General features: G+C 63.9%; 2 protein-coding genes across 2 annotated transcripts in view; one reads left to right on the top strand and one right to left on the bottom strand.

Annotated features, from left to right (window-relative positions):
• SLC2A4 (solute carrier family 2 member 4) overlaps positions 1-4626 on the top strand; it is a 6437-nt gene extending 1811 nt beyond the window's left edge. Inside the window, exons 3-11 of the mRNA XM_040629937.1 lie at positions 1549-1721; positions 1811-1935; positions 2051-2166; positions 2264-2426; positions 2514-2701; positions 2855-2959; positions 3074-3175; positions 3598-3801; positions 4258-4626. Coding sequence (XP_040485871.1) covers positions 1549-1721; positions 1811-1935; positions 2051-2166; positions 2264-2426; positions 2514-2701; positions 2855-2959; positions 3074-3175; positions 3598-3801; positions 4258-4461 — 1380 coding nt within the window. The 3' untranslated portion in view covers positions 4462-4626. The remainder of the gene's footprint in view (positions 1-1548; positions 1722-1810; positions 1936-2050; positions 2167-2263; positions 2427-2513; positions 2702-2854; positions 2960-3073; positions 3176-3597; positions 3802-4257) is intronic.
• A 1240-nt stretch (positions 4627-5866) lies between these two features.
• On the bottom strand, positions 5867-11465 carry YBX2 (Y-box binding protein 2). The gene is made up of 9 exons (XM_040629936.1): positions 11189-11465; positions 10531-10594; positions 9086-9119; positions 8164-8253; positions 7402-7686; positions 7122-7222; positions 6710-6887; positions 6338-6422; positions 5867-6240 (listed from the first exon to the last, which is right to left on the bottom strand). Exons 1-8 carry the CDS (start codon positions 11463-11465, stop codon positions 6372-6374), a joined length of 1080 nt encoding a protein of 359 aa, XP_040485870.1. The 3' UTR covers positions 5867-6240; positions 6338-6371.
• Positions 11466-13974: the final 2509 nt, after the last annotated feature.

Below are 13974 nucleotides of genomic sequence, written 5' to 3' on the forward strand. Positions count from 1 at the left end.
TGTGGGGGCGGGACGGGGGCACAGGGCCCGCTTCTCTCGGGCCGGGGTCGCGGTTGGGGTCAGCTAGGGGGCGGACCCTGCGCAGGCGCAGGGGGTGGGGGAGCAGGGGGCCTGGCTATTTATACCCGGGCTGGACAACCCGTGACTGTGGGATTCCAATCCTTCCAAGAGGCTGAGTGGGTCTGGGGGGACCGTTCGGGGGCACGGGCCACCCCGGGATTTCTCGAGTCTAGGGTTCGCCCCTTTCTCCAGGGCGCGGCGGGGCGCGCCCGGATCTGGGGGACATCCTGCCCCCGATCCAGCCCAAGAAAGCAGATCCAGGCGAGTCTTGCCCCCCTGGAGCTGTCCGTGTGTCCCGGCTCGCGGGAAGTTTTTCGAGGAGCGGAGGCTCTCGTGGGCCCCCCACCCCCACTTCTGGCCGTCCTCCAGGACGCTGAACTTTCCTTTGGCCGCACGGTTGGTGGAGGGGCTGAGGAGTGTCAGCCCCCCCTCCCCCAGCTCAGGTTTCCGCTTGGAGACAGTCTGTGCCGCCAGCAAGCGGCCGCCACCGCCCCTCGCACCACCTTCCCGCCCCCATCCCCTGGGCAGGGCTCTCCTAGGCAGAAGCCGGGCACGGCCCCCCGCCGCCCTGCAGGGGAGCCTAGAGGGGGAGGGAAGGCCGGGGCGGAGACAGAGAAGGCCACCCCAAGGGCCATATGCGGGGAGGAATGACCGCGATGTCCTTTTTGGAATCGCCCTTCTAGAGCGTGTTGGGGGCCTCCAGGAACCCGCTGAGAGCACCCCCAGAGGGGAGGAAAGAGGACAGAGGCCGATGATAAGACACTTGGCGGTTTATAAATCCAGCACTGTCAGGAATCCCCTTAGCATTTGATTTTGATTTTCTCGCTTTCAGGGACAGGTAGGCAAAGGAGGCAACATCACTCCTATCGCCCCTACCCCAGAGGAAACCTAGCTTCAGAGCTGGGAAGTGACTTGCCCAAGGTCACACAAATCTGAATCAAGTCTTAAGGCCTAAGCCTGTCCCAAGGTCACCAAGAAATGGTGAGGCTGAGATCCTCAAACATTTCTCAGCTTGCTGGACTCAAACACCCAGTTTCTCCTCTGTGCCCGGTTACTGTGGCTTCTTCCTGCTCCTGTTTACACTGAGATCTTCGCTCGATTCCTAATATGGCCCAGTTTCCCTCACCCAACATGTTGGATGGAACCCAGCATCTTCAGGCTCCGGCTGGGCCCAGGCCCCTGGCCGAAGGAAAGAAATCATGATTCCATGTGACCTCCTCTCTGCTTCTGCCTCCCCAGGACGGGGAACTCCCTCAGCAGCGAGTCACTGGGACCCTGGTCCTCGCTGTCTTCTCTGCTGTGCTTGGCTCCCTGCAGTTTGGCTACAACATTGGGGTCATCAATGCCCCGCAGAAGGTGAGGGGCCTGCTGCGGGCAGAGTGGGCTGTCCGAACAAGGAGGGCAAGGGACAGGGACAGCAGAGGAGAGCGGAGGGGGAAGTCTCTGCAGGCGGTCACTCCTCCACTGTCTCCCCCACCCCCCACCCAGGTGATCGAACGGAGCTACAATGAGACGTGGCTGGGGAGGCAGGGGCCTGAGGGACCCGGCTCCATCCCACCAGGCACCCTCACCACCCTCTGGGCCCTCTCTGTGGCCATCTTTTCTGTGGGCGGCATGATCTCCTCCTTCCTCATTGGCGTCATCTCTCAGTGGCTGGGAAGGTATGGGGCTGGCTGGCCAGCGTGGGGGGGGGCAGGAAGGCGGCCCCCGCATGGCACCCTAACTCTCGGCCCCACTCTTTGCCTGCCAGGAAGAGGGCAATGCTGGTCAACAACATCCTGGCGGTGCTGGGGGGCGCCCTCATGGGCCTGGCCAACGCTGCTGCGTCCTACGAAATGCTCATTCTGGGACGGTTCCTCATAGGCGCCTACTCAGGTACCAGCGACGGGCACCATGGCCCTGCCCAGCGCCCTGCTCTCCTCCACCAGCCCTGAGTTTGGGGGTGGGAGGGGCCCTGTGCCCTCAGCCCTCTCTTCTTCCCTCCGCCCAGGGCTCACGTCGGGGCTGGTGCCCATGTACGTGGGGGAGATCGCCCCCACTCACCTGCGGGGCGCCTTGGGGACACTCAACCAACTGGCCATCGTCACTGGCATTCTGATCGCCCAGGTGACTGGGCCTGGCCTTACGGGTGGCTAGGCAGGGGGTTGAGTGGGGCTCTGCGCTGAACGGCCTGCCCCCCTTCCTTCCCGCCCTGCTCCCGCAGGTGCTGGGCTTGGAGTCCATGCTGGGCACGGCCACCCTCTGGCCCCTGCTCCTGGGCATCACCGTCCTGCCCGCTCTCCTGCAGCTGATCCTGCTGCCCTTCTGCCCAGAAAGCCCCCGCTACCTCTACATCATCCGGAACCTGGAGGGGCCCGCCAGAAAGAGTAAGCTTCCCCCGCCCCCACCTTGCTAGCACCTGTCCTGCCGGCCCCCCTCCCCCGCCTCTCCGGCCTGACCCTCGTCACCTCCAGGTCTGAAGCGCCTGACTGGCTGGGCTGATGTGTCTGGCGCGCTGGCCGAGCTGAAGGAGGAGAAGCGGAATCTGGAGCGGGAGCGGCCGCTGTCCCTGCTGCAGCTCCTGGGCAGCCGCACGTACCGGCAGCCCCTGGTCGTCGCCGTCGTGCTGCAGCTGAGCCAGCAGCTGTCCGGCATCAACGCTGTACGTGCGTGGCGGCCTCGGGTGGGGCAGGGCCGAGGGAGCCGCTAGCCCCCCCCTCCCCCGTGTTCAGACGTGGGGTCAGTCCAGCGGGCTGTGGCTGCCAGGGAGGGAGGGACGTGCCTGCCAGCCCCTTTCCTGCTCCTCCCGTTGTAGGTTTTCTATTATTCAACCAGCATCTTCGAGACAGCGGGGGTAGGGCAGCCGGCCTACGCCACCATAGGAGCTGGAGTGGTCAACACGGTCTTCACCTTGGTCTCGGTAACTGCTGGCGCCCACCGTTGGCTTCGCGTCCCCCCCCCCGCCCCAGCCCCCCAGTGCCTCCCCCGTCCTGTGCCGCAGGCGCCCCCTGCCAAGCCCTGACTCTCGCGGCAGGTGTTCCTGGTCGAGCGGGCTGGGCGCCGGACGCTGCACCTCCTGGGCCTGGCGGGAATGTGTGGCTGTGCCATCTTGATGACCATAGCTCTGCTTCTGCTGGTGAGGCCTGGGGACTGGGAAGGGAGCCGCGGCCCGGCCCGTGGGAGCCCCCCCGGCCCGGAGGCTCTGTGCCCATGCAGGACCACTCCTCGACATAGGCCTTTGATCCCCGGGGCCACCCGTGTGCTCCCAAGGGACCCCTCCCTTCCTCTGGGAGGAAGCTCAAGCCCAAGGCTGGCGGCCAGGAAGGAGAGCCCCTGTCCAGCCTCAGGCACAATCATTCCTCGGGACCCGCTTTAGGACCAAGAGAGAGTGGGCCGCTTACCAGCCGAGAGGGCATTCACCTCCCCTGTGCCCCGAGCAGGGCAGGAATAGGGCAGCCAGCCTGACCTGGGCTGCCAGGCTCCTCCGTGAGCTGCTGGGAGGAGCGCGTTTCAGTTCTCTGCACGACCTGAACTCCCGTCTCTCCTCGCCGGCCACAGGAGCGCGTCCCCGCCATGAGCTACGTCTCCATCGTGGCCATCTTCGGCTTCGTGGCGTTCTTTGAGATTGGCCCTGGCCCCATCCCCTGGTTCATCGTGGCCGAGCTGTTCGGCCAGGGCCCCCGCCCAGCGGCCATGGCCGTGGCTGGCTTCTCCAACTGGACGTGCAACTTCATCATCGGCATGGGTTTCCAGTATGTCGCGGTAGGTGCCCGCGTCTCGTCCCCGGCTCCCACCCTGTAGGCCAGAGGGGGGCACGTCACAGCCAGCCCACTTGGCTGTCTGGGGATCACTTTGGTGGACCACGTGGGCCCTGAAAACCGCCTGCTCGGCCACAATCGAAGGAATGAAGGGAGCCGAAGTACGTGGGCTAACGGCAGAGGTGCCTTTGAAACCAGCTGTGGCCTGGCTTTCTTAGAGTGAAACGACGAACTTCGCGTCCCTACTGCGGGTGGTTGGGAATCCGCTCTGAGCAGCGCGACTGCACTGCGGACGGGCAAGGGGGAGACGGAGGACGGGAGGTGGGGCCCAGACGATCCTTTCTTGGCTCATTCCCAGTCGCTTCCCTTGCCCGGCCAAGGAGCACCTGCCAGGGCCGTTAGTGCCCGGCTGCCCGAGACCACCCAGCCCCCCCAACACCTCTTTCTCCATCTGTCCCAGGAGGCTATGGGGCCCTACGTCTTCCTTCTGTTCGCCGTCCTCCTGCTGGGCTTTTTCATCTTCACCTTCTTAAGAGTGCCTGAAACCCGAGGCCGGACGTTCGACCAGATCTCGGCCGACTTCCGCCGGACGCCCTCTCTCTTAGAGCAGGAGGTGAAACCCAGCACAGAACTCGAGTACTTGGGGCCCGACGAGAACGACTGAGGGGCCGGGCAGGGGCGGGAGGGCCGTGCTCGTGCCCCCCTGGAGACCCCTCGTCTCCTCTGTAGCACTTTGGCCCTCTCTTCCCCGTTGCTTCCAGGGTGAAGCCCCTGCGTCCTGGCAGAATCGGGAAGCTGGAGGGAAGGGTGCTCCGAGCACCCCTCATTCCCCTCGTGTGACTCTTGGATTATTTATGTGTCGTGGTTAGGCTGTGGCCATCAGGGTGGGCCATTCTCCCAGCTCATCCCCTCCCTCCTCCGGAGCCCGCCCCACCCCCACCCAGCCTCCGTTCCAAATACTCTCGCTCCTTGCTAGAGAAGGGGGGGTGCAGGGAGGAGAGGCCCTGGGGCTGACTTCTTAGTGGGTGGAAGGAAGCAGGGAGCAGGATTGAAGAAGAAAAGTAGCTCCTGCCACCTCGGACTCCTCCCACTTGCTGGCACTTTCTGTGAATTCTTGCCACACAGACTCTGGGTGAAGGGGGTCCTGTCTTGACCCCTCCCAGACAGAGGACGCACCCTCCCAAGGCCTAAGCTCACCTCTGCTGGCAGGCTCAGCTCTCTCGCTCAAACTTCCAGGGCAAGAGAGCCACGTGCCCATGCGTGGTGAGAGGGACTGCTCCCCGAGGCTGCCGGCGGGGGGGGGTGCTGCTCTTGCCTCCTCTCTCTTCCTCAAGGCTGTTCTACCCACAAGCTTTTGACCAACTAAGGGAAAGAGGAGTTTGAAAGGCTGCCTGTAAACACGGGGTGGGAGGAGCCTTCAGATATTTTTGTATATGTTTGCAAAAGGGATAGGGACAAGACACCAAAGGTCTCTTGTACTAAATGTATATATATATATAGATAGATAGATAGATAGATCCGTACATAAAGTTACCATATGCAACACGCGTCCTGTCATGGAGGCACCCGGGCATGGGCTGCACAGGGACTGCAGCTCCCTGTCCCCCTCTGCGTCCCTCTGTCCACCCTGTCTTAGCTTGAGGCCCAAGGATCCTCTGGGTGTGGTCATTCTGCCCCCACTTAAGCTCCTAGTCATTGCCTTTTTTTTTTTTTTAAACTAAGTCCTACACTGAACGTGGGGCCTGAACGCACGACCCCAAGATCAAGAATGGCACGTTCTACCCACTGAGCCAGCCAGGCGGCCCTGGTCATTGCTTTCACGATCAGTAAATGCTCAGTGAGTTGTAGCCGCAATGGCAGCCGCTGCCCTCAGCACTTCCAGAACATTCCTGCAGGGGAGAGGTCAGCCCAGTTACAGATGGGAAGGGTGAGTCTCACAGGGGGAAGCACCTCCAGAGGCGCAGGAGGGCTCAGGACCCCGCCCTGCCCCACATGCCCCGCCGCCCCCTTTGGCAGGGAGTTCCCAGCCATTCTCCACAAAAAAGAGGCCGAGACCAAGACCAAGACCATGGGGAAAGCCTGTTTTTGTTTTTACTGGAGGCTCAGGTGGTACATGACGGTTCATAAAATGGCTTCAGAGGTAGGGGCTAGAGGGGAGACAAAAAATAAACTGGGGTGGGAAAGAAAAACAACCAGGAGGAGGTAAGAGCTGGCTGGTTCCTTCTCAGCCTGATTTAGGGGAGGGAGGTGGTGCCTCTGAACAGTAGGATGGAGCCCTTCCTTCAGCCCTTGGTAGGGGAGAGGGAGAGCAAAAGGCTGTTCCTTCGGGCCTCCTGAGTCTCAAGGAAAAGGGGAAAGCCGGTGTTTTGATGTCATGAATTATGGGAAGGGGGGAGGGGGTGCTGGGTGGGGTACAGGGCAGTTGGAAAAACTGGCAGATAACCTGTGTGAGAGAAAGACAGGGACAAATCGTGACCGGCGACCCGTCCTCAGGCCCCAGCGCTCCCCCTCCCGGACTGCCCACGGGCGCAGCCGCTCACCAGATGGTAGCTCTGGGGGTCCTTCGTGTTGGAGTCACTCCAGTATGGTGGTGGGGGGGTCCCCACTGTTGATGGGGGCCGAGGTCTGGAGAGAACAGGGGTGGTCATATGAAACCCTCTCATTCTTGAGAGCCCCCCAACTCTAACGTTCTTACACCTTTTTCCTTCCCATTCCTCCCACCAGCGGGGGCTGAGGCTCCAAGCAGAGCTAGAGAGGAGTCTGGGGTGGGGGGGGCACCTGCTGGAGGTCGTGGACCCAGCAGCCCGAGCTCCCTGGTGTTGGGTGGGGGGCGAGCAGGGAAGGAAAGGGAAACAGGCTGGGGCCTTTTCTCTTACCCCCCTTGCCCCCCACCAAGCAGCCCATGTCCTCACCTCCGGGGCTGTGAGCTGCCTGGGTCCGGGGGGCTGCTGCCGCCGCCGCTGGAAGTACGGGCGGTTTCGTGGGCGCTGGGGCTCAGGCCGGGAACCATCAGTGGGGCCTTGGCTGGGCTTGGTCTCTCCATCCCCACCTTCTGTGGTAGGCTGCTGGGGTGGCCTGGGGCGGAAAGGCCTGGGGAGACAAGTGGGGGACCCTGGAGGGGGCAGGGAGCCTGTGTGTTCCGTCTCCCTCCCTCCCAGGGCTCCCCCAGCAGAGAGGGTCCAGCCTGTTTCCCACAGCTCTGGGCATCACTCAGCTGCCCTGCCCCCCTTGTCACTAGCCTCAGGCTCCTCTTAGACTCACTCTTCCCCTCCCCCCCCAATACTGGACAGTAAGGGGAAGACAGCCCCAGAAAGGGAGTTTTACCTTCGGTACCGAGGCCGGAATCTGGGAGGGGGGACGCGCTCGTCTCCCTGTTGGTCCCCCTCCAATGGGGCTGTCTCTTTGGGCTCTACCCCGTCGGTGCCCTAGGAACACACAAAGGCCTGGGGGAGCGCGGGGACCACCTGCCGCCCAGGACCCCAGCATTGGGGGCCCTTCCCAGCCTTCCTCCACTTCCTCCGGAGACTTGGAGAACTCTGTCCTCACCGGCGCCCCCTCCCTTCCCAGGATGTGGCAGCAGCTTCCACGAGCCTAGGACCCCCACCTCTATAGGCTGCTGCTGGTTGGGCGGCCTTGGGCCTCGCACAAAGCGCCGTCGGTAGAAGAAGGGAGGTGGGCGCCGCCGCCTGGGCCTCTGCCCAGAGTCCTCGGCTCGCTCCCCTTCGCTGCCCGCTTCCGTCCCACCTGATGGCGCCTGTGCCACCATGGGTGGCGGGGCAGCTGGACGAGGCCGGGGGGTGAACCTACGGAACCTGCGTCGGTTGGGGGCGTAGCGGCTGCCCTTCACCGGCACGCCGCCGGGCCCGGTTACGTTAGCGGCTTCCGCACCCTGAGGGGGAGGGGGGCAGTGAGCTCACTCCGCCTGCATGCCCCACGTTCCCAAACCTGCTTCCCCTTCTGCCAGCTAACCCCCCCAGCTTGCTGCAGCTCCTCCACTGCTGCGTTTCCTGCGCTCCCCCAGGGGCCTGGGCCTGCGTGTGGACCCTTCTGGGAGGGCCCCCTCTGTAACTTGCCCTTCCAGAGTAGCTGCTACTGGAGCCTCTTGCAGGGGGAGAAGGTGGGGGAGGAGGAGGGTGGACTGAGGACACGTGGAGTACAGACTGGAAGGGCTCGGTGCATGACCAAGAAACCCGGATGTTGTCAAGGGACGAGAGGGACGCCGTCTGCAGGACGCCAGAGTGGCGAAGGCCGAGCAGTGCTCCTCGGGAGAGCGTGGCCCCGTTCCCCTGGCCTGGGCTAACTGGCCCGCAGAAATGGGGACCTCCCTCCCCCAGCCCAGCCGCCCCTGCCCCGCAGCAGCGCGAACCTTCTCTCCCTCCACGACATCGAACTCCACTGTCTCCCCGTCTCCGACGCTGCGCAAGAACTTCCTGGGGTTGTTCCTTTTAATGGCCGTCTGGCAGGGGAAAGGCCACGAGAAAGGTGAGGGCGGCAAGCCCGGGGTCTCCCTCACCCCTGCTGGGTGCGCCACCCCCATTTCGTTGTGTTCACCGTCAGTCATCCGTGTGGCCCGGCCGGAGGGTGGAGCGCGGCCGCAGGCCAAGTTCAGTGGGGGAGAAGCCGCAAAGCAGCCCAAAGCAGCCGTCTCCCCGCGCCTGTGCCCTCGGCCTGTCCCTGGGACGCTCTCCCTCCTCCCTTTACCCCTCAGGGACTTCCCAAGGGGAGGCCGCAAGCAGGCCTGCAAGCAGACCCAAGCGCAGAGGCGCGCTAAGCGGCAGCGTGGGCGGACGGCTCTGCGGGGCTGGCCTGGGAGCTCCTGCCGGAGGCAGCGGCATCACCTGCGAGGCTCGCTCGAGGCCCGGGCCTCCCCCAGCCTCACTGCCTCGGCAGCTCTGGGGTGGGGCCGGAGTGGGCAGGGCAGGGGATGCTGCTGCCGCGGGGACCACGCTTTGAGAACCATGCACCCACGCGTCCCTAGCCTGCGCCCTCTCCCTCAGAACACGGCCTAGGCCTCGTTCTCGTGTTAGCAGGTCCTGACAGAGGGCGTGAGCACTCCAGGGCCGGGGGGCAACAAGCTCACTTCTCACGCAGACAGCGTGGCACACGTGCGGCCAATGCGGCTGATACGGGCACCTGAGGCGAGGGGGAGGCGGGACCATCGCCCGGCGGACACGCGGTTGTGGGGGGGGAAGCGGGGGAAAGGCCGCATGTCGCTGCTGCCGAGGCTGATGGCAAAGGCCTTCCGAGAGAGGGTGGTTCTCCCCCACTCTCCTCCCCCCAGCTCTTACCTGGTGAACAAAGACATCCTCCTTGGTGTCATTCCTGCAGAACAGGAAGGGTTGTTAGGGGGGACCTTGGTGAGGCCTCCCCAGCTGCCCAAGCCTAAAAGCAGCAGGCCCCTCCTTACTGGCCTCCCCTGGCTCCTGGCGGGGGGTGGGGGGGGGGAGGCTGGAGACGGGGCCCAGGCAGAGACAAGAGCCAGAAGTTGGTATAAAGAGAAGTATAGCGAAAACCTCAGTGAAAGCCCTGAGCTTCCTTAGGGCGGAGGGGAGAAGGCAAAGTCACCTTGAAGACGCTGGGCCAGCGCTTTACCTGCTGAGGACTCACCTCTCTGCCCCAAGGGCACCTTAGAACCTGGCAGTGCTGAGTGTAACTATCCCTGGCCAACACCCCTGCCCCAGCCCCTATCATGGCTGGAAAATTCCTCTCCATGTCTTCCCTTCTAGTCTAGAAGAAGGGAGAAAGTGCGGACAGGAGAGAGGTGTAGAACGAGCTTGAGAAGGGGACAATGTGTCTAGAACCTGCTGGAAACATCCCCAAGACTTTGTTCTCACCCTCAGCCCAGAGGGGAACCCCAGAGGCAGGACCCCGCTCAATATACCAAGGGACCAAGGGTGAGAAAGAAGATAATATTCCACCATTCTCGATCACGACTTGCCTATTACCCCAGTTTATCCTAGCACCCCATGGCTGGGAGGGGAGAATGGAGAGATTTTCCTTCAGAACTTCCCAGGAGCCCTCGGTTTCCAGAATTAGAGAGGGACCCTTCCCTAGATCAAATGTTCTCGCTCTAAAGCACTTGGATCTGCACAAAGGTCAGCCTGCTAAGAGGGAACTGGGGCCTCCCAGGAGGGCTGGGCTGGGCAGGGTGCCCAGGCTGGGGAAGGGCCCACTGGGGGAGACCTGGCTCCTCTCCCCAGTAGCGGCAGGGTTGGGGCTGTCCAGCTGAAGGAAGGCAGCAGCCTCTGCCGGGGCTGGCTTCCTTCCCCAGCCTGCCCCCCCTTAGCCTCCGTCCTGCCAGGGTCAGGTGGGGGGATTCAAATGAGCCAGCAGCCCTCTAAGGGAGATGAGTCAGGGGAGTGCTCCTCCAGCTGCCCGAAACAGGAAATGAGTGAGGATTTCAGCCCCGAGCCCTGAGGCGCAGATAGCAGGTACATTCTGCCCCCAAGCCAAGCAAACTAAACCCACAGGGTGAGACAGACAAGCTGGGCCGCTCAGAGCCAGGTTTGCTAAGTTCCGAGATTAACTCTCTCCTGCCCTCGGAGAAGCAGAAGCGCGGGAGCTTCATCTTGCCCGCATTTGCGCAGCGGCTAAAGCCTTTCAATCAGCATCAGCTGGACGTTGCAACCCTGTGCCTCAGCAGGGGGAGAGAGAGGAGGTCGGGAGGGTGTCCAGTCCCACAGGCCAGTTTGGAAGACACCCCTTCCACCCCCTCCCCAGGTTTCTCAGATACCTGTTGATGAATCCGTAACCATTCCGGACGTTGAACCATTTGACAGTGCCCAGGACTTGGATTGCTGCCAGGCAGGGATGCAGTGGGGGCAGTAAGATGGGGGGGAAGAGATGGAGTTGGGCTCAGTTTGGAGACACTCCAAATGCAATCTACCTCCCTTTACCTATTAAGCATCACTTCAAGCCACCGGTTTCACCCAGTAGCTTCAAGGCATTCTTTCTGATCCCAGGTCCACCAAATGGAAGCGCCCACACAGCGGGGCTCAGGCTTTCAAGACACTTCCAACTTTAAGTCACGTTCATCGTGGGCTACAAATCTAGGCCCTTCACCTAGAACCGGGCACTCACCGGGCCCACCAAGTCCTGCCCTCCCAATGTAAGGGTTCCCAGTGCACCTGCTTCCCTAGGCCCGAGTCTCCTGCCGTGGGGCTGTGCCCAAGGCCCCAGCAGGACCTGCCCACCACGCCCTCCCAACAGCGAAGGCGAGGCGGGATTTCCCACCAGGCGAACTCACTTGGGTCAGCTGCCCTCAGCCCAGCGAGTCCTTTGAGCCTCGGGCCAGGCCGGCCTTCGGCTCTCGGGACCGCGTGGGTTCCGCGATGCCCCTCCCCCAGCCCGTCGACCCCATAGAGCCGCTCTGGCACGCGCCCGCCCCTCACCCAGCACCGGCTTGTCCGCCTGACTCCGGGCCGGGGGCGCGGGAGTCCCTGACGCTGCCGTCGCCGGGTTGCCAGGGGTGCGGGGACCCGGCGCCGAGGGGGTCCCGGCAGCGGGGCCCGAGGCGGCTCCGACCCCGCCGCCGCCCGCCCCGCCGCCTGCTTTCTGTGGCTCCCCCGCGGGCACCGGTACCACCACCGCTACCACCCCTGCCGCCGTCGCGGGCACCGTCGCCGCGGGGGCCGCTGTCGCCACCGCTGCCGCCTCCGCCTCGCTCATCCCGCCGGGTCCGGTACCGGCCCCCGCCGCCGCCACCTCCTCCGCCTCCGCCGCCGCCACCGCCCCGGCCCCTCCCCCCGGCTCGCGAACCCGCCGCCCGGCTCGGTCCTCGCGCCCCGAGCCTCGCCCGCACGCCGGCAGCGGGCCCCGGACCGAGGCCAATCGCAGCCCGCAGCTGCGGCGCGCGCAGGCCCCGCCTCCCGGCCACAGGCCAATCGGAGAGGAGCAGCTCCCAGCCCGCACGCCGGCCACGCCTCCCGGACTTCGCGCGGAGGCCGAGGCCAGGTCTCACCGCCCCGTAAGTACACCTGAGCCCCGCCCCGCGGCCGTCACATGACCGCCGCCAGCCCAGCCTATTGGCCGACGGCCCCTTTCCCCTCCCCCTCCGCCCCTCTCCACCGGCCGCGGGAAATCAAACGGGCTGGTCGCGCCCCAACCGCCACCTGGCCTCTACGCGCAGGGCGGGGCGGGGGCGCAGCTCCAGGGTTGCCCCTGACGACCCGGGTGGGGGGCCGGCGCCGTCAGCCTCCGCTCGGGCTGTGGGCGGCACCGTTCCCCTCCGCCCTCGAGACTGCCGGTGCTCGCACACCGCCACTCCCCGGGGATGCTCCGCATGCTCCAAGCCGCGTACCCGCCCGCGCCGTAGAAGGACGACTTTCTCAGCTCACTTTTGCTTTTGAGGTAGAATTCCTAGAACAAAATGCACAACTCCGTTTATCCGTGCGGCCAACACCCTGGTCAAGGCTGTTTTGACCTCGCCCGAGGCAGGACGTTCCCTCGAACCCCCGCCCCCCAGCCTCCCCGCGGACCCCCCGTTTCGGGGTCCCGCGCGCCCCGGTCGCCCCGTCCAGCTCCCGGGCCGCTCCGCCCGCCTTCTTCCTTTCCCCCAACCGGCCAGGCTCTGCGGCCTCTCGGCCTTTGCACGGGCACTTTCCTCCACCTAGAACGCGCCTCCGTGATTCTCAGGATGACCTCACTAGCACATCATCCTTCATTTTTCTGCTGGCGTGCTTGAAGATCTGAGTGTCTCTTGCACCTGCCCGTTTGTTCTGTCCCCCCTGCCCCCGCCCCGCGAGGCTGAACTGCAGGGAGGTAAGGACGTGTCCCCATTCCGCAGATGGGAAGACTGAGGTCCCGGCGCGAGGCTTGCCCCAGGTTTCAAGGGAGCCCGGGTGCTCGCCCCAAGCTGCAGTGCCCCTCCCGGACTAATGCGGCTGCAGAAGTCGCTCCTCCAGAGCGCCGCCCTCACCCCCCGACCCGGGCGGCGCGTATTTTTAGCCGGGACGCTGCGCCCTAGCCAGCCCTCGTGCCCGCACGCGCCGCGGGCGCCACGTGCGCGTCCCCAGTCCCGGGGTCCGCTCTCCAGCCGTGGCCGCAGCCGCGGCCGCAGCCGCAGCCGCAGCCAATCCCGGTGCCGGCGCGCCCTCTGCCTGCCGCTCCCGGAGGTGCCGGCGTCCTCGCGGCCCTGCCACCGGCTCCTCCGCCCGCCCACCCCTGCGGCCCTGCCCGGAGCGACCGTTCTCTCTGTCCCAGCGCCTCGGGCAACGCGGAAAGAAAAAGGGGGGAAAGGGAGAAAACAACTAAATCACCAGGCAAGGCCGTGAAGGATGCAGAAATGACCACCGTCCCTTGGACTGTTAAGGACCGAGGTTCCTGTGTCCAGCCCCTAGCTCGAGGAAGGCAGAAGCAGGAGGCAGGAGGGCAGGAATGGGGCAAGACAGGAGACCACACAGGGTGGCACGGCAGCAGAGGGAGTTCTGGTGTGGACTGGGTAACTGCACTGTGAGAAGGGTGAGCCCTGTCTGGGGTAAGGTTAAAAAGATGTCAGGAGACCCCCCGGGGTGAGGGCAACAGCTCCGATGCAGGAAACCATTCTTGCTCATACAACAGAGACATGGTCTTTATCTCCACCGACAGGAATGAGCAGATGCTACAGAGATAAGCAGTTAATTTCCCTGTTCAATGGAAGGGTTTGCCCGTGTGATTTTCCGGTGATTTAAATATATTTGTGGGCTAGAGCTAGCAAGGGCTCCAGGCATTCTAGCCAAAAGGCTTCTTCCTCTGCCACCCTCCATTCCCTTCTGTCCATCTCGAGTTCACTGTCTTGCCTTGTCTTGTTCACTGTTTTTAACAAAATAGAAGCGAAACCCCCGCCTCCTTAATTGTCGTTGCCCTTCGCAGCGCCATCAAAGACACCAGGCTTCCTGAAAGCAGTCTTGACGGTCTCTGCTTCCTCGTGTTTCACTCACACCCCACCAGCCCAAATCTGGTTTCTCCCCTGCCACTCCACCGAGATGTCTTCGGCAACTGTCCACCAGCCCTTCCTAATCGAGACAGTCACTGCCTGGTGTCGGGTTCTCTTCCCACTCCGTCCAGAGCCCCGAGGCGGCTTTGCCATGCCCTCCTGCCTCTCCTTCTGCGGCTTGTTCTCCTCCACCGGCCTCTGTCTTTTCTGGACTGCCTTCTCCTGCCTCCTGCCACCTGCCTTCTGCAGGTCATCCTACTCATT

The sequence above is a fragment of the Ursus maritimus genome, unplaced genomic scaffold (genome assembly GCF_017311325.1).
Source record: "Ursus maritimus isolate PB19 unplaced genomic scaffold, ASM1731132v1 scaffold_14, whole genome shotgun sequence".
In the NCBI taxonomy this organism is placed as follows: domain Eukaryota; kingdom Metazoa; phylum Chordata; class Mammalia; order Carnivora; family Ursidae; genus Ursus; species Ursus maritimus.